Source organism: Pristiophorus japonicus, chromosome 4, assembly GCF_044704955.1.
Source record: "Pristiophorus japonicus isolate sPriJap1 chromosome 4, sPriJap1.hap1, whole genome shotgun sequence".
Lineage (NCBI taxonomy): Eukaryota > Metazoa > Chordata > Chondrichthyes > Pristiophoridae > Pristiophorus > Pristiophorus japonicus.
The window spans coordinates 255,688,821-255,715,926 of NC_091980.1; the positions used below are offsets into that span (position 1 = coordinate 255,688,821).

The 27,106-nt window shown below is 43.0% G+C and overlaps 1 protein-coding gene across 8 annotated transcripts in view; it reads left to right on the forward strand.

Annotated features, from left to right (window-relative positions):
• The window catches only part of eml1 (EMAP like 1), a 315,675-nt gene that overhangs the window by 277,864 nt on the left and 10,705 nt on the right, over positions 1-27,106 (forward strand). For 4 of the 8 annotated variants that reach the window (XM_070879355.1, XM_070879349.1, XM_070879350.1 and 1 more), the window contains 8 exons: positions 2,184-2,216; positions 16,049-16,203; positions 18,907-19,032; positions 19,850-19,981; positions 20,585-20,652; positions 21,482-21,570; positions 23,885-23,982; positions 24,453-24,540. In XM_070879355.1, the coding sequence (XP_070735456.1) occupies positions 2,184-2,216; positions 16,049-16,203; positions 18,907-19,032; positions 19,850-19,981; positions 20,585-20,652; positions 21,482-21,570; positions 23,885-23,982; positions 24,453-24,540 (789 nt within the window). The remainder of the gene's footprint in view (positions 1-2,183; positions 2,217-16,048; positions 16,204-18,906; positions 19,033-19,849; positions 19,982-20,584; positions 20,653-21,481; positions 21,571-23,884; positions 23,983-24,452; positions 24,541-27,106) is intronic. The other 4 variants (XM_070879351.1, XM_070879354.1, XM_070879357.1 and 1 more) reach the window with 1 other exon arrangement.

Genomic DNA, 27,106 nt, shown 5'->3' on the forward strand with positions numbered 1-27,106 from the left:
ATTGTATAACCCGTGTAAAAGACTTGTGCTAGCATGTGATGCGTCGTCGTACGGAGTCGGGTGTGTATTACAACAAGCTAACGTTGCGGGGAAGTTGCAACCTGTCGTCTATGCTTCCAGGAGCTTGTCTAAGTCCGAGAAGGCCTACAGCATGATTGAGAAAGAGGCATTAGCGTGTGTGTTCGGGGTAAAGAAAATGCATCAGTACCTGTTTGGTCTCAAATTTGAGCTGGAAACCGATCACAAGCCCCTCACATCCCTGTTCGCTGAAAACAAGGGGATGAATACTAATGCCTCAGCCCACATACAAAGGTGGGCACTTGCGCTATCAGCATATAACTATACCATCCGCCACAGGCCAGGCACCGAGAACTGTGCGGATGCTCTCAGTCGGCTACCATTGCCCACCACGGGGGTGGAAATAGTGCAGCCTGCAAACTTGTTGATGGTGACACAGCCCGCAGACTTGTTGATGGTCATGGAAGCGTTTGAAAATGATAAATCACCTGTCACGGCCCGCCAGATTCGGACTTGGACCAGCCAAGCTCCTCTGCTGTCCCTAGTAAAAAACTGTGTACTGCATGGGAGCTGGGCCAGCATCCCCGCTGAAATGCAAGAGCCAATCAAGCTGTTCCAGCAGCAAAAGGACGAGCTGTCCATTCAAGCAGACTGCCTGTTGTGGGGTAACCGCGTAGTGCTACCCAAAAAGAAAAGGGAGACGTTCATCTCGGATCTCCACAGCACACACCCAGGTATAGTAATGATTAAAGCGATAGCCAGATCCCACGTCTGGTGGCCCGGTATCGACTCTGACTTGGAGTCCTGTGTACGGCAATGCAGCATACGTGCTCAGTTGAGCAACGTGCCCAGAGAGGCAGCACTCAGTTTGTGGTCCTGGCCCTCCAGACCATGGTCGAGGCTCCATGTCGACTATGCGGGCCCGTTTCTCGGTAAAATGTTCCTGGTGGTGGTGGATGCTTTTTCAAAATGGATTGAATGTGAAATAATGTTGGGAAGCACCGCCACCGCCACCATTGAAAGCCTGAGGGCCATGTTTGCCTGCCTGACATACTGGTCAGTGACAACGGGCCATGTCCCAAGTACTGCTCAGCTGCCACACGAGACTCCACTTGCTCACATGAGCTACTCATGAAAAAGACACTTAAAACCAGACTCTCGCTGGTTCACCCCAACCTGCATGATCAGGTAGAGAGCAGGCGGCAGCAACAAAACGTAAACGATGATCGCGCCAATGTGTCATGGGAAATTGATCTGAATGACCCTGTATATGTGCTAAACTATGGACATGGTCCCAAGTGGATCATGGGCACGGTGATAGCTCAAGAAGAGAATAGGGTGTTTGTAGTCAAACTAGACAATGGACAAATTTGCAGAAAGCATCTGGACCAAACGAGGCTGCGGTTCACAGACTGCCCTGAACAACCCACAGCAGATGTAAATTCCTGGATTCTTTTACCTGAATCTGGTTCAGTAAAATTACTGAGTCGAATACCTCTTGTGCTTTGAACAAAGCAGTCTTTATTACCGGCCAGTAAGACCTATCAGACAGAAGATATACTCTCTGAATAGAGCGTACACACTCCCTACGGATAGGTGAAGTTACATCGTAAAGCGTCAACAGTTATACAGTTTTGAAATCAGATAATAAAATACAATTAGATTGACATTCTAACTCAGCCACTCATTAGTCAATCTATATGAGATGTTTTTATGAAAGCTCAAGCATTGCCTCTAAATGTTTCAATCTAGTGGTGTGACTATTAACTGAGACCTTGCAATTCTGCAGATTTATTTCATGTTACAATTAGATGTTATTGGCAGGATTAGTGACTTGAAACCTTGAGAAAGACTGTTAGCTATGCTGATGTTGCACTATTTGCAATCTGACATTCTCCCAGCTATTCTTCCATGGCTTATACATTTTCATATATCCCGTTTACTTTACTGTCCTTAATTCCATATATTCCGTTCAGATATCCACATCCCTCCTTTTATCATTCTATGATAACATTTAGGATCATTCTAGGAGTATTGCATTCATCCGTTCGCACTCCCTTTCCAGAATCATATTATTGTTGAGTAGTTCTCTAGTTTGTTGGATCATAACCCGGGAACCCTTGACCACAAGAGGGTCTGCTAACCTTGTCATCATTACTTTACAGCAGAGGTTAAGGCAACCAACAATCAAACAGCAGGTAATTATTACTACGATGAGAACAATTTCCCCATGTATTAGATAGGATCTCCAAGATCCACCCAGAAACCAATCAAACCTGCCAAGTTCTTTTGCTGGTGTGGATAACTTCTTCATCTCCCTCCTTATGTGATCGGCAAGGTGGGTTATGTTTTCTGAACTATCAGGAATGTAAGTGCAACATTCAGATCCTATCAGGGCACACGTTCCCCCTTTCTCAGCTAATAGGTAATCGAGGGCCATTCGGTTTTGTAATGCTACGGTCCTTATCGCTACCATTTCAGCTGTGATGCCCTCCAGAGCCTCAGCAGTGCGGTTAGCTACCTGTTCCAATATCGTTTCTTTGAATCCATCTAACAGTCTCAGTTAGGGTCAGTGGAACGGTGCGCAAAGGAATTCCCCCTTTGGAATGTATAGGGATATGTGAACACACCCAGCATCTAATGAAGTGCCCTTTTTCCGCATAAACGTAAGACATATACAAAAAGGTGTTTACATGGAGCTCTCGCCTTTGTCTTCCTTCCCGTGCGCCAAAACTGTCATATATCAACACTATTATGCAGACAGTGGCATACAGACACAGTCTCATCTTATAAATAGTCCAATTATTTAGCTGATAAAAAGAGTTCTGTTTTCCTGTTTCCCTTCTTCAGGTCTCCGTCAGTGTATTTGGCTGTCTTACGGGTAAAAGTTCAAACTGATCCTCCTTCAACTGCCTTGTTCAGCTATGGGGAAGAGGAGATCTGGAACAGAAACAGGAATTAGACTAACCAGCAAAATTTGTTTAAATGGTGATGAGCTTGCAGTGGTGCAGGTGAACCCAGGCACTTTTCCCCTCAACCTTGGCTGCAGTGGGGGTAGTGAGTGACACCTGAAAAGGCCCCTCCCATTGTGGCTCTAATCCCTTCCGAATCCATACTTCCCTGGTGCCACGAGGGACAATTCGGGTAAAACTGGGAGGTCGAGGTGAGCATCTTGAACCTGGTTGTGAACTAGTCGCAGAGCCTGAGTCAGAGAAAGAACATAGGTGGTCATCAGTCGAGCTGAGATCTCATATCTAGGAACAATTTCCCTCATTAACACCTTAACAACAGTTTGAGTCTTATTGTCCAGGTTAGGGTAGGCTTCAATCCATCTGCTAAACACATCTACTATTACTAACACATATTTGTAACACTGAACTTTTTGCAACTCAATGTAGTCCAACTGAAATGTCTCAAAGGGACCTTCGGTTGGGGGGTGTTTTACCCCAATCACAGGGGACTCCCTTCCCTGGATTATGTTGCTGGCCAACCAGGCAACGACTACTGATGTTCTGGGTGAGCGCCTGGAGTCTAGGGTGCCACCAAGTAGCCAAAAGTGTGTCACTCGTGGTCCTTGCTCCACAATGAGTAGCAAAATGCATACATTCAATAACCCACAGAGAGCCAACTCGTCAGACATGCAAATCTGTTCCGCGGGAGTGGGCCAGAGTTTAGAAACATTGTCATAAGTACATGCATAATATTTCCACAACAGTTTATCTTTTTCAGGAGCGTCCTCCTGTGCTTTTATAACATCTTGGATGGTTGGCATTGGTTTTTCCGAGGCTAACTTATCCTTCGCAGGATTTTTAGTCTGACTCAATTTTGGGCATTACCATCTGTTGGTCACGAGAGGCCTGTTTGGCCTCTTGGTCAGGACAACGATTCCCTATATCAACCAGAGAATTTCCGGTAGTATGGGCGGTAGATTGACTATGGCAATGCGTTTGGGGAACATGAGGGCTTGCAACAAATCAGATACTAACTGTTTATGAGATATCTCATTCCCCTGTGAGGTTAGGAATCCCCTATTTTTCCATAATTGTCTGAAATCATGGGCCACCCCAAAGGCATACCTAGAGTCGGTATAGATATTGACTTTGAGATCTTTGGCCAAGATACAGGCTCGGGTGAGGGCGAATAGTTCAGCTTGTTGAGCAGAATAGGCGGTTTCAAAAGCGGCAGATTCCAAGACCTGATTCTCCTGGTTTACTATGGCGTATCCTGAGATTCGTGTATCTTCTGGATTAATAGAAGTACTTCCGTCAACATTCTTAAACAATCATGACTGGGTTCTTCCTCATCTTGGGTTGGCTCAGTAAGAATACAGTCTGGATCTTCCATTGGTACATCAACTAAATCTTCCCTGACTGATGTGGCCTCTTAAATTAAAGATAAGCAATCATGACTGGGTTCTTCCTCATCTTGGGGTGGCTCAGTAAGGAAACAGGCCGGATTAATTGCAGTACAGTGCCGAAAGGTCAGTTTAGGATTGCCTGTGATTTCAGTGGGCTCTGTCGGACAGAGGGCCAGTCCACACCGCCCCGCACCGGGACCTCAATCGGATCAATGGGAGCACAATCCACTTGGGAGGGGTCCTCCGCCCACACATGAGGATCCACACAGTCAGGCATGTCCGAGCCAGCATGATGCTGTAGAGTCGTTAAGACCTTCTCGGGGTCCCCATGAAATTGGACTGTTCGGCCATGTTTTACGATTTGCACATCCCGGCTGGTAGGGTCAGCCTCATCTATGGCCTTGCGTACCATAACTCCCAAATCTTTAGCATGGTGAGGGGCTAATACTTCACGAGCAATATGCAGTGCCACTGTTAGGGGCTGTTTCCACAGATTCTTATCCACTTCCACAAAATCTGCCTCTCCTTCCGGTCCAGTCACTCTAGCCCTTAATAGAATTCCCTTCACTTCCCCTTCGTGATCCTGATCCACTGGGATCGTATGCTAGGGTCACGTGATAGGGTGCCTGCGGCAGGTCCAGAAACCACCACTGAGGGGTTCTAGTGGTATAATACTGCCGCTTAAGGGTTTCCTGTTTTACAATAATCCCATCATCTCCACACTCCAAATGCAACTGGAATTTGCAGAGGAGGTCTCTAGCCATCAAGTTACAGTCCAGATTGGTTGTGATAACAAATCGATGTTCCACCGATTCTTCCTGGTAATCCATTTTAACCGGTTCTGACACTGGGAATGTCGAGATTTGTCCCAGGAATCCTGAAAGTTCCTGTGTTTCAGTAGAGGCAGGGAGTTTAAGCTTTGATTGTACAGAAGACATGAAGGCTCCCGTATCTATCAAAAAGGGTTGCCATTCATTCAGAATTTTTAACAATATCATTGGTTCGTCGTCCGGGGAGGATCCCTGTACAATCAAGCTGTGTAGTCAATTGGGGGACAAGTGACCAAAGGGGTTGTTCTGGGAGAAGTTAGTGTAAAATCCTCCTCTCCCCCCTTGCCCCCCTCCTTTCCCTCCTCTTCCTCTTCCACGCTGATGGTAGGGGCAATTTTTAATCCAATGTCCTTCCTGCCCACAATTAAAACATCCATCTCTCCTTTCCCAGCCCCGACCTTTTCCCATACCAGGCCGGGGACAGTAGGGTGGTCCGTAATTAGCAGGGCCCGGGCCATTTGGGTGTTCGATATAACCGTATCCCTGCTTATTCGCCCAACCAGGCACGCAATACTGCGGTTCCATCTGGTATCCCCTTGGGTCGGGTTTTGGTCCTTCCACCTGAGGCGGCTCTTCCCTTCTAGTCACATATTCAGTCTTGACTTGGGTTGGGGGCGCACCTCCCCCCCTCCCCTTTCTTTTCCTGCCAATAATATCTAACTGCCCTCTCCATCTGGGCTTTACTGTTATCTGCCCAATTCATATTATTTGTCCGAATAGCGTGAGCAATCGAATAGGGCAAGCACTGAAGTAGGATAGCGCAGAATTGAGGAGAATCCTCTCCTGCCCTGAAGGCATTATCTCCGGATTGACTCCCGTATATTTCAATGAATCTTTCCATAAATTCATCGGGAGTTTCTTCACGCTTGGGTTTAGTTTCTAATACTGTGGCCATACTGATGGGCTTCTGAAGGGTCGTGGTGAGAGCATTAAAGATATCGTTTAGGTGATCCTGGACATCGTTAGGGTGAGCAATCAATAATGCATCATGAGTAGCACGTCCTAGGTGAGTTAGAAATCGGGTGTGTTCAGTTGGGCTCAAGGTTTGCTTTACTAAGGATCACAGGTCCCTTGATTCTGCATTATAAACTGAAATAGTTGTTCGAAGATAATCTATAAACTTGATAGGTTCTTTTTTTCGATCTGGTAGGTTGGCCATAAGGGCCATAATTTTGTTCGGTTTCCAGGGCACATAGACATCTATAGTGGGGTGATCTGCAGCTTGTTGTGCATCAGAATTTGGCATCGGTCTGACAGGGAATTGGTGCCGGGACTTTGGGATCTTGGAAATTTCTAGGTCGGAGGATGTTTCAGAGCTGTCTGACTGCTTGACAGTTTTGCGTCTCGATTGGCGGGGGTGTTTGCTATGTCTTTCACAACTTGGACTCGTAGATGGACTAGAAGATTTACGGGACTGTTTGTGATGTCGAGGTACAGTTCTGCCCTTTTGAGTGTGAGATATGGTCCTTTCGGCTATATTGCTTGTAAACTGGGGGATCCGAATCGCTATGAGAGGATGAGGAGTCAGTTCGGGTTTGTTGCTTTGGTGGTATGGGGTTAGTTTTAACTCCTCTTTTTACCGGAGTGTTAGGTGGAGGGTGTTGGGAAGAGGACTGGAGCAAGAGGCCAGGGGGTGCGGGAGGCGCCGTTGGGCGCTGAGTCAGTGGCCACTCATCAATTTCATCATTAGCCTCGGTTAACACAAAGCCAGCCATTTTTACTACGTAGTCGGTCAATACCTTTCTCAGAGGTCCCAGAGGATCTCTTAGTAAGTTTCTCGTGCGCACATTCTTTTTTTTTAAAGACGTCTACAGTTTTAACATCTGTTCCCTCTGTCAATGCAAGTCCTAATTTAATAGCATTTGTTTGCCAACTTGACAGAAGTGATGCATCTTTTAATTAATTTTTTTTTAACAGTCTCTGTGCTTTTTTTTTTACTACCTCTACGCTTCTAGTGCCACCTAGAGGCCATTGATCATCTCCCAATAATTTGTTCAGGGCTCCTGATAATTTTCTAAAGTCTTCAGCTCTTTCAGGGAATTCCTCACATAACTTTTGTAGCGGACTATCCGCATCCGTTGTTTTATCCAACTTACCCATTTTCACGCTGCCCCTCGTATTACCGTGTCGTTACGCGTTCGTGTCGTCGTGCAATTTAAACAAACTTAAAAATAGACACAGACTTTACAGAAATTAACACTGACTTTTAACCAACTCCTTATAAACAAACTTTACTAATGCTAACACTGATCCGCGTCGCCGCGCGGTTCACGTCGCCGCACGATTTAGAACACTTAAGATTCCCACGTCGTCCCGCAGTTCACGTCGCCGCGCAATCGCGTTGCCTCGCAGTTCACGTCGCCACGCAATCCGTGTCGCCCCGTGGCTTGCGTCGCCGCGCGATTAGAATACTTAAGACTTAAAACACAAGATAAACAAAGACTTATAACACTGATCCGCATCGCCACGCGATTTAGAACACTTAAGATTCCCGCGTCGCCGCGTGGTTCACGTCGCCGCGCGATTAGAATACTTAAAACTTTAAAACACTTAAAACTAACAAAGACTTACTGACACTACACTGACTCTCGCGGTTCGCGTTGCTGCGCCTTCGCGTTGGCCCACGTTTACTCGGGTGCGTGCTGCCGCACGTCCCACGTCACCACGTGTTCACGCTGCCGTGCGTCTGGGTCAGCCCTCCTTTACTCGGCCGCACTCTTGCGCCGCTACGCATCTGCGTCACTGCGCGTCTGCGTCACTGCGCGTTCGCTTCACTACGCGTTAGCGTCGCTGCGCATTTGCGTCACTACGCGTTAGCGTCGCTGCGCGTTCGCGTCGGCCCTTCTCCTCTCGGCCGCATGCTCGCGCCGCTGCGCGTCTCGCGTTGTTTGCGCTGCTGCGCGTTCGCGTCGGCCCTACCTTCCGAGTTGCTACGGGTTTTTAAATTCAATCAGAGCCGAGACGGGCCAAGTGATATACAAGGTCGACGTCGTACCTGAGTTGAACACCTATTTCTAAATTTAATTCCCCATTTTATTCCCTGTGAGCCTAATTTTCTAAATTTGATTTCTTATGAGCCTTAATTAATTTCTTTCAGTCTCCAAATTTCCCTATCCTTTCTCGTTACTGCGCAGTTTAAATTCAATCAGTCAATGAAAGCCCTAATTTAGTGTAGTTTTTCTGCCACTGGACAGGAGTGATTTTATTATTTTTTTTACTGCAGTGGAATGTTTCTCATAATTTAAAATCTCAGAACATTTTTTTTTTTCAGCACCTATTTAGTACGTTACTTTTTTTATGACTAGAGAGAAGTCTGGCACGTAGGCTGTGGACTGCTTTTCGTTATCTCAATTGTTCCAGCCTCAAGGTCGTGTTATTTAATATAATTTTTTTTTTAAATCCTTTTGAATCCATCTCAGTTGTTTTGCTGTGCCTTCTCTGAATGTTTTCTTTCAACAAGTTTTTCTCTTTTTTTTTTAACCACCGGGACCATGTAATTTTTTCTTTTTTTTTAACAAACCTATCCTTTGTGCATTTCCTGGCTCCGTAACTTATCATCCGAATATACGTAATTCAATAAGGTTCACACTCTTAAACTTCCCACATACAGGACAACACTACGAAGGGTTAAAACAAACTTTCATTCTGTTTGAGATAAAACAAACCACAACTCCCCGGCTTTTTTTTTACAGTAAAAATCACAGAAGCATTTCTCATTTAAACAGACATTCACAAGAGTCTCTTTTCTTTCCTATTAATTTTTGGATCCATGATTGATCATCTATCCCTATCTAGCTCTAACTATAACCTATCTTTCCAAGTCGCCGCTTGGTTTGCGTCATCGCGCAATTTCCCTATCTCTATCCCTATTCTAAGTTTGAAAGGTATTCACCAGATTTTCCTGGATCTCGTTCAGACACTACCTGAGAACCAGCGAGTGGCTAAACTTTCCTCAGACTTTTGAAACCGGGGGAAACTGGAGCAGTATTGAAATCATACTCACTCCAGTGGCCACTTTCCCCTCGTCTCGTCCAAGGCTAGTCTGGCTCTTAATTCGCAAGTTTTCGGCAGTCGTCCATTGAGATCCCACTTCTGACACCAAATGTAAATTCCTGGATTCTTTTACCTCAATCTGGTTCAGTAAAATTACTGAGTCGAATACCTCTTGTGCTTTGAACAAAGCAGTCTTTATTACCGGCCAGTAAGACCTATCAGACAGAAGATATACTCTCTGGATAGAGCGTACACACTCCCTACGGATAGGTGAAGTTACATCGTAAAGCGTCAACAGTTATACAATTTTGAAATCAGATAACAAAATACAATTAGATTGACATTCTAACTCAGCCACTCATTAGTCAATCTATATGAGATGTTTTTATGAAAGCTCAAGCATTGCCTCTAAATGTTTCAATCTAGTGGTGTGACTATTAACTGAGACCTTGCAATTCTGCAGATTTATTTCATGTTACAATTAGATGTTATTGGCAGGATTAGTGACTTGAAACCTTGAGAAAGACTGTTAGCTATGCTGATGTTGCACTATTTGCAATCTGACATTCTCCCAGCTATTCTTCCATGGCTTATACATTTTCATATATCCCGTTTACTTTACTGTCCTTAATTCCATATATTCCGTTCAGACATCCACACAGACACCACCTTTTTTGAGCCCACAACACACACCCAAAGGATCAACGACACCACCCCGGACCAGGAAATCGAACCCATCACGCCCAACAGCCCAGCAAGGCCAGGCTCACCCAGCAGCCCTGCAGGGTCAACAACATGTCAGTCCAGCAAGGGCACAGCCAACACACCAGAACAGACATTTGTACCCAGGCGGTCCACCAGGGAAAGAAAGGCTCCCGACCACCTCACCTTGTAAATAGTTTTCACTTTCACTTTGGCGGGAGTGATGTTGTGTATCTGTAAAACATGCACTCCCATGTTCCGCCACCAGGGAGCTCATCCCCTGAAGTCCCAAGGGATCCTAGCATCCCTTGGGAGCACTGTATATAAGCCGGCCCCTAAGGCCTGTTCCTCACTCTGGAGTGTCTTAATAAAGACTGAGGTCACTGGTACTTTAACCTCCCTGTGTGCAGTCTCATCTGTGTTAGGAACACAATACCAATGATGATGCACAACCTAATTCTCGGCATTTCTGCATTGCAAAGCGACCTGCGCAGCTGCCATTACAGCCCCAAACACTCAGAAAGTGGAGGGCTCGGACATCTTGCAGCAATGAAACAGCAAAAAACTTCCATAGGCACCAGACTGGTGCAAAGAATAAAGTTTGACCTACCTGAAAACCAGTCTCTTTAATTAGTGCTCCCTAAGCGGTCAGCCAAAGTGACAACGCCTCCTCTTCCTGCCGTTATTGGCACCCAGCGATACAGCAGGTGGCGGGAGGCAATTTCACATCCGAGTAACGGGTAATGGATTGCTGTTCACTTTATGAAGTCACGATCTGCGAGGCGCTAGAGGCCCAGGTGGTAAGTATTAGCGCCAGCGCTAAACCGGCCCTGAAGGTCATGAGCGTTGCTGAATTCATCGCGCCCGGTCGTTAATCTCTTAGCGCCCCATGAGCCCCCCCGCCCCCACCCCAGGCAGTAACTGGAGGTGCTAAGCAGCTGAATTTCTGCCCCTGATTGTTAAATATCACAAAAAACATATTTTTGACTTCAATAAAAATGTTCGGGTTTCCTTGAAGGATCTGTTGGTTAAGACGCTGAGAAGCCGAACCTTGTAGACCAGAAAGGCACCATATTTGATCACATATTTGTGCTGAATTAATTGATCTCAGCTAAGTTGATGATTGGGGTGTCACAATTGGTTTCATTGCCATTGGGTAAGGGAGGGCCAGAGATCCTGCTCCTGATCACATGCCAGCAATTGCTACTTGAAGTACGGGTGTTGGACACTGGCTGAGGACATGCTCAGGTTCTGCTGTGATGCTCTGATGGTCGAGTACTCTGCTGACCTCTCACACCTCGGGTCAAACATGATGATGGCCTCTTGAGTCATTACTGGGAAGCCCCTGGCAGCTATGAAATTGTATCCCAGCAAGGAGTCAGCACCTACAGGAGAGGAGGAGGAAAGTGTCAGAAAATGGAGATCTTAAAAAAAACAATTCTTCATTGCAACCTTGTTTTGTATCCCACTGAAGCAGGGTGTCCACCTGTGACCCCAGAGTTCTGGCCCAATGGAGACTCGGGCAACTCATAAGAACATAAGAACATAAGAATATAAGAATTAGGAACAGGAGTAGGCCATCTAGCCCCTCGAGCCTGCTCCGCCATTCAACAAGATCATGGCTGATCTGGCCGTGGACTCAGCTCCACTTACCCGCCCGCTCCCCATAACCCTTAATTACCTTATTGGTTAAAAATCTATCTATCTGTGACTTGAATACATTCAATGAGCTAGCCTCAACTGCTTCCTTGGGCAGAGAATTCCACAGATTCACAACCCTCTGGGAGAAGAAATTCCTTATCAACTCGGTTTTAAATTGGCTCCCCCGTATTTTGAGGTTGTGCCCCCTAGTTCTAGTCTCCCCGACCAGTGGAAACAACCTCTCTGCCTCTATCTTGTCCATCCCTTTCATTATTTTAAATGTTTCGATAAGATCACCCCTCATCCTTCTGAAATCCAATGAGTAAAGACCCAGTCTACTCAATCTATCTTCATAAGGTAACCCCCTCATCTCTGGAATCAGCCTAGTGAATCGTCTCTGTACCCCCTCCAAAGCTAGTATATCCTTCCTTAAGTAAGGTGACCAAAACTGCATGCGGTACTCCAGGTGCGGCCTCACCAATACCCTGTACAGTTGCAGAAGGACCTCCCTGCTTTTGTACTCCATCCCTCTCGCAATGAAGGCCAACATTCCATTCGCCTTCCTGATTACCTGTTGCACCTGCAAACTAACTTTTTGGGATTCATGCACAAGGACCCCCAGGTCCCTCTGCACCGCAGCATGTTGTAATTTCTCCCCATTCAAATAATATTCCCTTTTCTTCCCAAGGTGGATGACCTCACACTTTCCGACATTGTATTCCATCTGCCAAACCTTAGCCCATTCGCTTAACCTATCTAAATCTCTTTGCAGCCTCTCTGTGTCCTCTACACAACCCGCTTTCTCACTAAACTTTGTGTCATCTGCAAATTTTGTTACACTACACTCTGTCCCCTCTTCCAGGTCATCTATGTATATTGTAAACAGTTGTGGTCCCAGCACCGATCCCTGTGGCACACCACTAACCACCGATTTCCAACCCGAAAAGGACCCATTTATCCCGACTCTCTGCTTTCTGTTAGCCAGCCAATTCTCTATCCATGCTAATACATTTTCACTGACTCCGTGTACCTTTATCTTCTGCAGTAACCTTTTGTGTGGCACCTTATCGAATGCCTTTTGGAAATCTAAATACACCACATCCATCGGTACACCTCTATCCACCATGCTCGTTATATCCTCAAAGAATTCCAGTAAATTAGTTAAACATGATTTCCCCTTCATGAATCCATGCTGCGTCTGCTTGATTGCACTATTCCTATCTAGATGTCCCGCTATTTCTTCCTTAATGATAGTTTCAAGCATTTTCCCCACTACAGATGTTAAACTAACCGGCCTATAGTTACCTGCCTTTTGTCTGCCCCCTTTTTTAAACAGAGGCGTTACATTAGCTGCTTTCCAATCCGCTGGTACCTCCCCAGAGTCCAGAGAATTTTGGTAGATTTTAACGAATGCCTCTGCTATAACTTCCGCCATCTCTTTTAATACCCTGGGATGCATTTCATCAGGACCAGGGGACTTGTCTACCTTGAGTCCCATTAGCCTGTTCAGCATTACCCCCCTAGTGATAGTGATTGTCTCAAGGTCCTCCCTTCCCATATTCCTGTGACCAGCAATTTCTGGCATGGTTTCTGTGTCTTCCACTGTGAAGACCGAAGCAAAATAATTGTTTAAGGTCTCAGCCATTTCCACATTTCCCATTGTTAAATCACCCTTCTCATCTTCTAAGGGACCAACATTTACTTTAGTCACTCTTTTCCGTTTTATATATCTGTAAAAGCTTTTACTGTCCGTTTTTATGTTTTGCGCAAGTTTACCTTCATAATCTATCTTTCCTTTCTTTATTGCTTTCTTAGTCATTCTTTGCTGTCGTTTGAAATTTTCCCAATCTTCTAGTTTCCCACTAACCTTGGCCACCTTATACGCATTGGTTTTTAATTTGATACTCTCCTTTATTTCCTTGGTTATCCACGGCTGGTTATCCCTTCTCTTACCGCCCTTCTTTTTCACTGGAATATATTTTTGTTGAGCACTATGAAAGAACTCCTTAAAAGTCCTCCACTGTTCCTCAATTGTGCCACCGTTTAGTCTGTGTTCCCAGTCTACTTTAGCCAACTCTGCCCTCATCCCACTGTACTCCCCTTTGTTTAAGCATAGTATGCTCGTTTGAGACACTACTTCCTCACCCTCAATCTGTATTACAAATTCAACCATACTGTGATCACTCATTCCGAGAGGATCTTTAACTAGGAGATCGTTTATTATTCCTGTCTCATTGCACAGGACCAGATCTAAGATAGCTTGCTCCCTTGTAGGTTCTGTAACATACTGTTCTCAGAAACAATCCCGTATGCATTCTATGAATTCCTCCTCCAGGCTACCCCGTGCGATTTGATTTGACCAATCGATATGTAGGTTAAAATCCCCCATGATTACTGCCATTCCTTTTTCACATGCCTCCATTATTCCCTTGATTATTGCCCGCCCCACCGTGAAGTTATTATTTGGGGGCCTATAAACTATGCCCACCAGTGACTTTTTCCCCTTACTATCTCTAATCTCCGCTCACAATGATTCAACATTTTGTTCATTAGAGCCAATATCGTCTCTCACAACTGCCCTGATATCATCCTTTATTAACAGAGCTCACCCACCTCCTTTCCCTTCTTGTCTATCTTTCCGAATTGTCAGATACCCCTGTATGTTTAATTCCCAGTCTTGGCCACCCTGCAACCAGGTTTCTGTAATGGCCACCAAATCATACCCATTTGTAATGATTTGTGCCGTCAACTCATTTACTTTATTTCGAATGCTGCGTGCGTTTTGGTAGAGTATTTTAATACTAGTTTTTAAACCATGATTTTTAGTTTTGACCCCTCCTGCAGCCCCTTTACATTCAGTGGCCCTTTTTGTTTTTTGCCTTGGGTTTCTCTGCCCTCCACTTTTACTCATCTCCTTTCTGTCTTTTGCTTTTGTCTCCTTTTTGTTTTCCTCTGTCTCCCTGCATTGGTTCCCATCCCCCTGCCATATTAGTTTAACTCCTCCCCAGTCCTTTTGTGCTTGTGTTTATTATTCGCTGGTTTGTCTTATTTGAATTCTGTGGTTATTGGAAAGGGCTGTTCATTGCCTCAATGATGGATAAATCTTCGATCATAAAATCAAGATCTGTTAATATCAGAAGCTTGAGATATATGCAAATTAATGAGAATATGGACTTAAACTTTACATGGCCCCTGAGACTCCATGGTAAATGGCCCTCAGAGGCTAACAGCTTGGACACACCTTCTCTGAACCAACTGTTAGAATTATTTCACTTGACAAATTGAGCATCTGGTGCAAGGGTCACACCTACATGCAGGCTTAAGAACATAAGAACATAAGAATTAGGAGCAGAAGTAGGCCCTTCGAGCCTGCTCCACCGTTCAATAAGATCTTCGACCTCAACTCCACTTGCCCGCTTGATCCCCAAATTCCCCGAGAGTCCAAAAATCTATCGATCCTTGAATATGCTCAACGGTTCAGCATCCACAGCCCTTTGGGCTAGAGAATTCCAAATATTCACAACCCTCTGAGTGAAGAAATTCCTCTTCATCTCAATCTTAAATGGCCAGCCCTTTATCCTGAGATTATGCCCCCTAATTCTAGACTCTCCAGCCAGGGGAAACAACTTCTCAGCATCTACCCTGTTAATCCCCCTCATAATATTATATGTTTCTGTAATCTCTGGACCTGGAGATGTAAGCTATGTATTCATGAAATTCAGAAGTGTACTTGCAACTTTAGGCAACAGTTAATCTTTATGATCGTTGGAAACCAAATGTAAAGGCGATTCCCAACAGAGGCCCCTGAATCTGCCTCTGCCTCTCACAAAGCTGTGTGCCCATGACAACCCCAAAATCCCATTGCATAACTCTCCATTCAACTGGTGAATTACACAACAGGGTTCACCCAACCACATCATCTAATCACTCCTTTTCTCTGCTCTGTAAATCCGTCAGTACCGAGATGTCACATTTAAAAAAAATTCCTGCACATAGTTTATTAGAGCAAGTTGATCACGTTCATTGCATACATAGAAAGTGCAGCTGGTTTCAGCTTGCTTTTATGTTGCTCAATCCGATGCACTTGTTGCAGAATGTTGTGTATCAGAGTGTGTGTTGGGAATTCAGGCTTGCACTTACCACGATTTCCTGCTAAATTTGAAAATCTAGCCTGAGAAGTTTGTTGACATTTCAACAAACCACCCATTAGGAGGGTATCGATGCTCCTCTATTTGTGGCTCATAATATCGTGCCTCCCCAAACCACTTAGCTTTAGAGCCCATAATGTGAATAGAATGAATGAAATGATCACTCCGCTCCAAAAATCACTTTGCTTATAGCAAAACACATTAAGAGGAAAAAGTCAAGTTCCCCTCCTTTATTGTAATTTGCTAATGAATACTAATGCCAAATATTTGATCACTTTCCAAGTGGTTTTGTAACTACTGAAGCAAAAATAATCTAGAATGCTTTGTTAATTTTTTCTGTTAAATACAATTTATTTTAGGTACCAACCGCATTAGCTATGCTATTCAGGGGGCCCATGAAGGGGGTATATTTGCACTTTGCATGCTGCGTGATGGCACTCTCGTATCAGGTGGAGGAAAAGACCGCAAGCTGATCTCCTGGGACCGCAACTACCAGAAGATGCAAGAAACGGAGGTGAGACTTCAAAGCTAATAGTGGTATAATTTCCCAACTCCTACATACCAACATTCCAACTCTGGCTCCGTTATTGTATATTCTTCAGTCTACTAATAAGTCATTGATTATACTCCTCCCCAAAACAGTTCTGTAATTGTATAAACAGGGTCGATCTTTGGTAGTCTTGTTAGGATTGTCCTGGCAATTAAACATTAATCTCCTTAACGATTAAGAATTGGGATACAGTACATGAGAAATTTGTGGCATGACATGCGGTAAGTGTAGCAGTGCTTGGGAGTGCTTTGGACCCAACGCTCTCCACCACTGGGGTTTTCCTCGTGCCTATCGGGGTCGTTGCAGACTAATTGATAGAGGTTGATTGCTATGATTAGTAAACAACTCCACTATCATTGTATCATTCAACTGCCAGGATGGTAAAAGACAAACTAGATGGACCTTGGTCTTTTACTGTCTAACAATACCGATGTTCCTCCTGGACACTGCTGCAAGCAACTCGGAAGAAAAAATCATAGAGGCATTAGTAAAATTGTGTAGTTTTCTGTTTCAGTTTTTTTGAACACTTTCATGTATTAGTTAGAAAAATATTGAAAATGGGGGGAAAAAAAGCTGTTTGGCTGGGCAGGGCAGTTGCATGTGATAAAACCTTCAGTAATGCATCCAACCAGAGCTGACAACCCTATCAATGTTGACTGGTTCTATATTTATAGATGTATAATGATATCATTTCAGTTTCCTGGACCTATTTTTCTTTTTAGCTATAAACTCAGTCAATGCTTCAAGTTAATTGCCTTGAACAAAAGAAGAAGCACCAATAAATTACAATGACTTTTATCACCACACTATGAAAAGTTTGTAGTGGTCCCCTTGAGGGTTAAGGTTTTTTTCAAAAAGAATCTTGGAAGTGCAGAGAACTTCTGTTAAAGTTGTGCACAGGAGGCAAAAATCAGTTGCTAGGATAGTGCAAATAAAATCCTACCATCTTATTCAGAACAATGAAAGAACTGTACTGTTTAAAAGTTAAAAATAAGCTCGACTAGTGTGCCGCTTTCAGCATCCATTTTTCATTTAATACTACCCCCCCCTCCCCCCCCCCCCCAAGTTCTCTTCCTTCAAGACCACCAGGAGATAAAAGATGAAGGCAGGGTTCCAAGTGAGACACAAACCAGCATAGCGGAGAGTCTGGGGGCTTTCAAAGATCAGCACAGTGATCAGTGTGGAACAAGTCTATGCGTTATGCCACCTGGAGCTTTCTCTACGGTGGCCTGTATTTTCAAGCTCTGTACTTCATTTTCACCAATATTAATCCTTTAAAAATGATCTTTACAACATAATCCTGAAACCAAACAGTTCAAATCCTATCCGATTTTTATGACCTCAATATCATTTTATATTAGAGGCTGATTCACAGATGGAGAGGGAGCTGTTAATAGTGTCCGTCTAGGTTTTACTAAAAAAGTAAATGAAAGTACAATCTGGCATGAAGATGGGCTCCATAGTGAGCATCAATGCTAAAGGCATTAAGTTTGGTAACACTGCTTGTTGTATTGCATCCAAAATCATTACAGTGCACCTGTGGAGCTGGCACCCTCCCCCCAATTGTTTCTGTTTTAATCAATGGTATTATTGCTGCATTAATGATTACTATCATCGGTTGAAATCAAACACTGCCCATTTAAATTTTATTTGAGGCTGAGTTTCTTTACAGAACTGTAGAAAATAACTTGCTCCTCATTTTACTCCTCGCCAGAATCTTTATTTACTATTTGTGTACATAATGAAATGGAAACATGTAAAGACATGGGTAGGCCTGGCTTTGAATCCTAAGTGAAATTCTCTTACCATCCTATGTGAAGTAAGTTTAAGCAGTTTCAAACTACTTGCTGACCTCAAACTGTCCATAATTCAGCACGAATAATCAGTCTTATACAGAGGCCATACATGTGGCAGCTGTAGGGAGTGAAAAACAGCCCACTAGTGCTCTTTTGAGATTAGAGTTAATAGACATTGTTGGGTAGAAAAGAAGAAGCTTTACTCTTCATCTGACCAAAGTTAAACATAACTTAGGGAAGGTGTCTGATACTGAAAAACAAGAAAATAATTCAGTTCCCTAGAAATAATATCCCAGTTTCCTAGAAAATAATTTAATGCAATTTATTAATTCAAAACAATAAAAGAGTGAGAAGGTATGTGTAAGAATGTTGATGTTAGTTTCAGATCTATCTAATTGAAGGATGCATATGCTAATTGACTAGACATTAAAAGATGTTGTAGATTGTCTATATTCTAGCGATATGCACTTCGTCATTTCCACTGCTGCTTTGCCTGTATGTTTTATGAGATAAAACAGTATGTGACATTTTTATATGATGTAGAAATGCCATCTTGATAAGCTGAAGAACACAGGCTGTTGCAGGGTTACATTTTTTAAATTCCTCAAATGAATAGGTCTGTAGAATCAGATCATGAAATCTCCATCCAGTATTACCATCAGTCTAAAAAATAATCAGTAACCATTAACAAAACATTGTTACACTGCCAACAGTTTAGCCAAATAACACAGTATGTAAGTGTGATTTCATAACATTGTTGTTTTGCTAGTACAAAGATCCTATTGCAGGGGCAAATGAACTTCATAACATTTTCTGTATTGATTGGATTTGTATAGAACCTGTCTGTTATCCCCTCTGCTTTTTAATTTAGGTTCCTGAGCAGTTTGGTCCAGTGAGGACAGTAACTGAAGGAAGGGGAGAAGTGTTACTCATTGGCACAACAAGGAATTTCATTATACAAGGCACTTTATCTGGAGACTTTCACCCAATAACCCAGGTAGGAACAGGTGACTACAAAATATGCCCACTTTAACTCTTCAACTTACTCGGGTTGCTGGGAAGAACTTTCATAAATCATGATTGCAAACGCAGCTATCGCACATAAACCATTCTCATTTCTGCCCCTGCTTAATCCCCATTGTAAATCTCTCATGTGGAACCCGCTACAATCAAAGTGGCCATTTAGACTTGAGATTTATACCCGTCTATTTTGTAAGGCCCAGAACGGGTTAGCTTTCCGTCTCTGTGATTATCCTCGGCTGCGGTAGAAAACTGCAAAGATAACGAGCAACAGTCTGAATTTCAATCGACACTATTGTACTTCTTTTGACTGCAGTTGGAGAGACGCCTTTTTCTTTTATTGTTCTTCTTACACAGTGGCCAATGAATCTTCATAGCAATCAATAATCAATGACATTTGAACACATTAGTGAGCAGTCAACTGTAGTCTATTGTGGAGAATTGGTCGCTTTCTGTGCAGTCTGTCCCTTTGCAATCCTCTTGCCCAAAGAACTCCTTTATAGCTCAGGAAAGTATTAAATTTCTCAAGCACAGAGTAAACTAGCTATTAATATTCCATGTCCCAGCTTGTTATGTTTGGAATATGGTTTTTCACCACAACAAAAATTGAGTATGGCTAAATATAAGAATGTGGAAAATCTTGTCACAGTAAATAAAGTACTGTATTTTATATTCATCTGCCAAGGTTTTTTCTGCATTCTTCCTAATTTGATCTCTGATTGTTTATTCAGTTTAGCTCTTCAGGTTGATTTCAAAAGCTTTCATGTGCTTTATTTCTTCCCCACTATCTGTAGGGTCACACGGATGAGCTGTGGGGTCTGGCCAGTCATCCAAATAAGGAACAATTCCTAACATGTGGGCATGACAAACATATTACTCTCTGGGATGCTGTCGCTCACCAGACCATATGGAGCAAGATCATAGAGGTACCAAGTCGTCACTATCTTCACACTCCAGATTTTTTTTAAATTGGAAAACCTAGGTAAAGGCATGGTTGAAAAGAGTGGCAAAATATGAAATTAATCAAGAAATAGTAGGCAGATGCCTTGAGCTTTAAAAGCCTGTTGATTAGAAGAGGAAGGGAAGACTGATGCAGGTAAGGAGTTCCAGAGTTTTGAGATTCAACATTGGAGACAGTGTGATGAATCTTAATTTCAACAGGGTGTCCTTGGAGCTTAGGACAAGCAAGTCAAGGAGGTTTAGAGGCAGGGGAATTGAAAGCAGTGAGAATTCAAATAAACAATTTGGTCAAAACATTTCAAATAATTTTTGCCTTGTAATAGGAGAATTTTTTACTCGTGGAAATAAAGCAGGCCTTGACAAGGCAAGGTTAAGATACGGTTGTAGCATAGTTTAATTATTAAAACACTGTAATTGTAAGGAAATGTTTGCTTAACAAGAAACATTCCACCTACATAATTACTATACATGTTTAAACAACTGAGATTTACAACCTCTCAGCACTGTGGGGTTCAATTAGTCTATTACTAACAGTCTGTGCTTCTAAATATGTTTCCTTCAAACTGTAGGACCCAGCTCAGTCTGCTGGTTTCCATCCATCAGGATGTGTTGTTGCTATAGGAACCCAAACTGGAAGGTAAGTGTGAACAAGAGACTTCTTTATCAGTCAGACTGTGCAATACCATTTGTTATTTTGTTTCACTGGTTTTTATTAATGTAAGTTCACGGCAAAATAAAATTAGTCTGGAACAGATCATGTTTCTAGAGTTATAGTTACAAAAACTATTATTTCTTTCATCATTTATAAAGATGTTGGGCGGAAAAGGGAGGAACTGATCAAGAAAGGGTTTGAGGTTTTTGCTTTAGTGAGCAAGTTATATGTAGCAATAGTGGAACCTATTGGTGAGCTAAGGAATTGCTAACACCACTCAAATAAGTCGTATATTTGTGCTAAAGGGCCATTTTTACATCTGTGTAATTTTTAACTACAGATTAGTAGTTTGCACTGCTAATGGGAATATGGTTAATTTGGATGTGCCTTTTAAATGGAAGCAACTGATATCCAGTGCATGTGCCTATTTTATTTGGACCAGTAGAGTTGGCACTGGGAACCCGAGTGTCACTGGACAGAAATCAGTACCACAGGAGGGCACAACCAATTAAATAATCTAACCCAAGTTCTAATCAAACTGAAAGGAGCATAACGTAAACAAAGTCAGTGTTTCATTATTGTGGTCAATTACACAATTAACCTAACTGGTCACAGAAGTGGATTTTACATGTGAATCCTTTGATAAACTGGTTAATCACCAGGCTATCCCAAAACAGACATCAATTATATCTTAACGTGCAGGAATAGTTCTTGCAGAAGCCGATGGCCAATCTGGCTAGAGCTAGTTGGGGATGTTTGAGACACTTATTTAGAAAAGACTCAGCTTCAATGGTTGAATTTGTTTTATTAACAGGTGGTTAGTTCTGGACACTGAATCAAAGGATCTGGTGACTGTTCACACTGATGGAAACGAACAGCTGTCAGTCATGCGCTATTCACCAGGTACCACCACTTTTAAAAGGTTTACTAATAGTTTAACTCTAGAATTTTATCTTACTGCCTTGCAAAAGCAAAGAAGACATCATCCCACAGCTGTTTTTGCACTGACTGGTGAGACTTCTCACAACTTCAGGATCATAGCTGTACAACGTGAAGTTATTAGTCTCACTTTAAGACTTGATTGTTTTTAATAGGTTCTAGCAGCTGAGTTAGAAATAACCGCTCACCGTTCTACAGATGTCTCTCATTTCCAGCAACAATCATTGCTGTTCTCGTGGAAAGAAATGAAACCTTTATTCAAAAGGAAAAATATGCATGGCTATGGTGAAAGAGCAGAGGAGTGGGACTAATTGGATAGCTCTTTCAAAGAGCTGGCACAGGCACGATGGGCTGAATGGCCTCTTTCTGTGCTGTATGACTCTATGGGCCCGAACTTGATCAAAGCTAAGGCCCGCCCAAGTGCCACCCAAAGGACTGCTGAGAGACCGGGCGGTACGTTGGCAGGGAGATTCCTCCAAAAGATCTGCAAAGACTGCCCGGCAGCAAAAAAATGACTTGCGCCGTGAATCTGGGCGGCAGCTGGCGGGAGCTCCCAATCTAAGCGGCAAATGCAATCCTCGCCAAAGTGCCACCGAGGATTGAGTCGGGCCCAGGGAGGGGGGGGGAACACATAAAACTAAAAATTTGCACAGAAAAAAAAAAATCACTGGAAAAAAATTTCACCTGAATCGCTGCAAAAAAATAAATAAATAAAAGAAGTTTACTAACCTTTTTATTGCCGATCTACATACTTACCATTAGGGCTAGACCTGCGACCACACAGCGGTCCTTCCCCCTGCTGCTGCTGACTCCTGCCCGGAGGAATCCGCCAACTCAGCGGGCGGGAGGCCACTTACGCGCCTTGCGTGCTAGCAGTTGTCAGCGGGCGGTTCCCAGTGGTCCTCTCCTCCTGCCGGCGAGAGGCCTAGTGGAAACTGGCACCGAGGAGAGACCGCCCAAAATACTCAGCAGCAGCCGGCGGCAGCGGGCGGTAAGGCCGCCAAGTTCGGGCCCTATGATTCTTTTTGTTAAACTCAGTATCAAAATGTTGGCAACCTTTGCCCTTGTTTCCCACCAGCCCCCACCCCGCCCGCGCCCCCCCCCCCCCCCCACCCCGACCACCCCCCCCTCCCACACACCCCTCCCAAGACCTTGGATTCTTATCTGGACAAAAAAGTTAACACACAGATGTTTATCGAACTATATTTTCCAGTATGTATATTTCTGTTCCTTGTCCTCTTCATGTTAAAAGTTTTTCTATGCGTTTCCTTGTTGGATCTTCACATTTGAGGTTACCCTTGAGGTCAGGACACGCCACATGGCCAACTTCTCTATAACTGCTGTGAGATTGTGTAACAAATGGCTGACAGGCGATATATTCGATGGGAAAGGACGATGCTTCATTTCTGGCCTAGCTGAGAGTTGATCAAACTCTTCTCGGCAAGGTCGAGGAGTCTGAATATCAGCATATGCTGGATATTCAAACTTCAAGAATGCCTTGCTTGAGAATCACAGTTCTATCACTTAAGCTTTTGATTTTGTATTTGCCAGTACTAAGGCTGCATTAGTCCAATTTTTTAGTTATTATATTTTACAAAGTCCTCACATTTTTTTAACAGCTCTGTTCCAGTTTTCAATCTCCATACTAGTTGACATTTATTATTCCTAGCCTCCACTATACTTTTATTTAGATCATTGCTTATATAGTTTGCAAGTAATAATGAGGTGCATGCTATGGTACATATCACAGAACCGACTATTGAGCGAAGGACAGCCTGACAGGTAGCTTTGTGCCAAAGGCTGTGAGGGAGAGTTATACTATTAGTATTTAAATAAAAATGTGTATTCACTCACATATTAATTAGATCTTAAAAATGTTTTTTATTTGAATCAAAAGTGCAATTAAGGTAGCAGGTCTTCAATTTTTGTCTTTGCTGACTCAATCGGAAGTCTACCTCATTATCAGACATAACTATGATCATATTGATGTCAGCATTGTAACATTGACAATAGTGAGTCCAACTTTAATGACATGGATATGCAGTGACTGAGTGCTACCCATCCTCTTACATAGATTCAAAATGGCTGGCCTGGTGAAGGATGATTTTTGGGATAGTAAGATTTAACATTTCTAACTGATACTACTATAGTATTAGTAATGTCTACCAGGAACATTTTATTTTAATTGGGTATTTTGAGAAGGATGTCATACTTTTTAAAGGTTTGCTTTAATTCCATTATCAGTGATCTATTCTATGTTGTGCTTTGTCTTTTGTAGAGGGAAATTATTTAGCAATTGGCTCCCACGATAATTATATTTACATCTACACAGTCAATGAAAATGGCAGAAAATACAGCCGAGTTGGTAAATGCTCAGTAAGTTACATTTAATCTTAATTGAAGTGTGTTGCATATTTGTTTTGTGTTATAATGGTGGTTTGTTAAACCAGTGGGGGCAGTTTTTAACTTTAGGGGATAGTGTAAACTGGGCGATATCAGATCGGTCTGTTATACAACTCTCCCGGTTCAATAGAAGTGACGATCAGGAGAGATGCATAACGGGCTGCCGATCCAATATCACCCCATTTACATTATCGACAAAAGATAAAATTACTCCCAATTACTCTAAAACTGCAGCCTTTATAATTCAGTCGGAAATTTCACATTTCAGTCAAAGGGCATTGATGACTGAGCAAAGCTTTCTTTATCTACAAAGATTCTTAGACTGCTGTGTAATCTTCCATTGCATGCAACTTTAGCAACAGCTCCACAGAGGCCGTTAGTTATGTGTAATCATAACTGACATACTGTATAATCTAGATGTCATCTTCTCTTTCCCCTCATAGGGTCACTCCAGTTTTATCACACACCTTGACTGGTCAATTGATTCTCAATATTTAATATCTAATTCCGGAGACTATGAGATCCTGTACTGTAAGTATTACATTTGTTAGATTCTGAATAAAAGTTAGTTTAATTTAGAATTTGTTTTCAAAGGACATCTTGTACTTTCAAAAAATGAGTGATTACATTATCTCCCAGTCCGGCAATCCTGGTTTTCAAATCCCTCCATGGCTTCACCCCTCCCAACCTCTGCAACCTCCTCTGACCCTACAACCCTCCAAGATCTCTGCACTCATCCAATTCTGGCCTCTTGCACATCTCTGATATTAATCGTTCCTCCATTGGCTGCCCCGCTTTAGGCTGCACAGGCCCCAAGCTCTGGAATTCCCTCCCTAAACCTCGTCACCTCTCTTCCTCTCTCTGCTGCTTTAAAACACTCCTTAAAACCTATCTCACCTGTCCTTTATCTTCTTATATGGCTCGGTGTCAAAATTTGTTTGATAATGCTCCTTGGGACTTTTTACTATGTTAAAGGCGCAATATAAATACAGGTTGTTGTTGTTGAGTCTTCTGGTTCGGGCTTTTAACCAACACTTTCTGTCTTATATTCACGGGAAAAAGGCAATTTCCATAAGTAGGACAACTCTGCTATGATCTGAAACCTGTGCCTTTATGTGTTATGTTCATCTTTAACAAATAGCCTCTATTTACTGAGTAAACAGTTCACTGAAGATCACATGGGGTGGCCACAATATTCCCTGTATCACATCATCGGACCAATGCATATAAACTTAAACTATTAGATTTCTTTAAAGGATAAATAATACAAAGAAGCCAAATGCTAGAGTGAGACACTGAAATAGTGCAAACTTAAAAACATTGGAATCTATCTTGAAGGGGCTAAAATAGCGGGGTTGATATTAACTAGGAGTGGATTAACTAGGCGTGAAACTGCTCCAACAAGTTCATTTTTTGTCTGCCAGAGGCAGCAGGAGGTCACGGCACTTTTAATTGTAGGCCTCATTTATATATTCCATCCATAATGCTGAACGAATCTAAGACCTTAGAGATCAGAGCTGTCCATCATCCATGATTAAAGACTGAATAGTAGGAATTAATTATTGCATAGAATGCTGATGAGCAGGTTCCTACATGCCATCTGAGTCTCTAGAATCAACCCATTACTTGACTATATGAATCATGTAGTACCTAACCCAAAGCCCCAATATCCCAAATAATTTCCAGGTGAATCAAGCTCACCGAGGCCCAGAGAGAACTTGTTTCTGACCTATTTTATGTATTTCAGTAAGAATGAGAGTTTATATTTTGGCTATTTCAAAAATATGTGATACTAAGTGCAGAAATCTCCCACTTTCTCACGTGGAGCTCAAGTTCTGCTGTTCCCAATCACCATCTAACTTGATCAATGGATAGAATGAATCACTATCCATTTTCCCCTTCCCACCCAGAAGAGTGCCATGGTCTTTTTATTATTCATTCTCAGGATGTGGGCATCGCTAGCAAGGCCGACATTTATTGCCCATCCCTAGTTGCCCTTGACAACGTGGTGGTGAGCCACCTTTCAGTTGGTGATTTGGGATTTGAACGTCAATTCTGCCACGATGTCTCCAGCTGGAACCCCTGGACCACATGAAGTTAGCTTTTGGTCTGCATCCAACAAAACGAGACGTTTCGTAATGAAGAAATCCCGAAGACTGTCACTGAAAGGCATTTTGAATCAAGATGTGTTGAGCGTGGAGGTCCATTGTATTATTACAGACCCATGCAGTTGCACTGATCTTTATTAAACAACTTGTTTTATCTGTTCGTCCTGATGAAAATAAGGGAACGTTCACACATATGGAAATTTTGGAAGGAGTATCTTAAGGAAATGATAGGGACAGCAGTTCCAGTGGGCCCACTCCTGCTGTTTATGGGAAACCTCTTCTATTTACTCTATCAAGGAGAGGAAATAAATCAGCTGGTCCTAACAATAGCACTGACGCAACAAGTTATATTGTAATACGAGATGCCAATCCATTAGCAGTTTGCGATTGGATGTTATTACTCTCAGGCATAGCAGCTTTGGAGTGAATGGTTGTTCTTTGAGTGATAAGCAGGGTGTAAAATTATAATGGGCCTACTCTATCCCCTGTGGTGTCTCTGTCTTTTTCTTCCCTCAAGCTCTTTTTTCTTATGAATCTTCTGCAATGCCCGAATCACCCTCACGCACTCTCTCACTCTGTCACTCTCGATCTTTCTCCATCACCTGTTCCTTCTCTCGTTGTCCCTAGATGTGGCTTCTCTAGGCTGTTTTACTCCGACTCTCGAGAGTGGGTGTAACGTTGCCTGCACAAGCACCACCGGTCGAGAGTTGGGGAGTGGGCCAAACCAGGGGAAGCAGCGGGGCTGTGAGCAGTGGAAGCAGAGCCAATCAGATGCAAACACGCCAAAGAAGATGCAAGAAAATGTAAAAAAAATAATAAAACATTTTGAACAAATTTTAAAGCAATGGCCACAAGCAAGTGTCACTAGGGCTGGCTGGGAGGAAAAGGAGCAGGGCACTGAAATATTGTAATAAGTCAACCAAGGCCAGCAATGTAGACAAATTTATTTGAAAATATAAAATGTTTCAAACCTCAACCAGCAGGTGGAG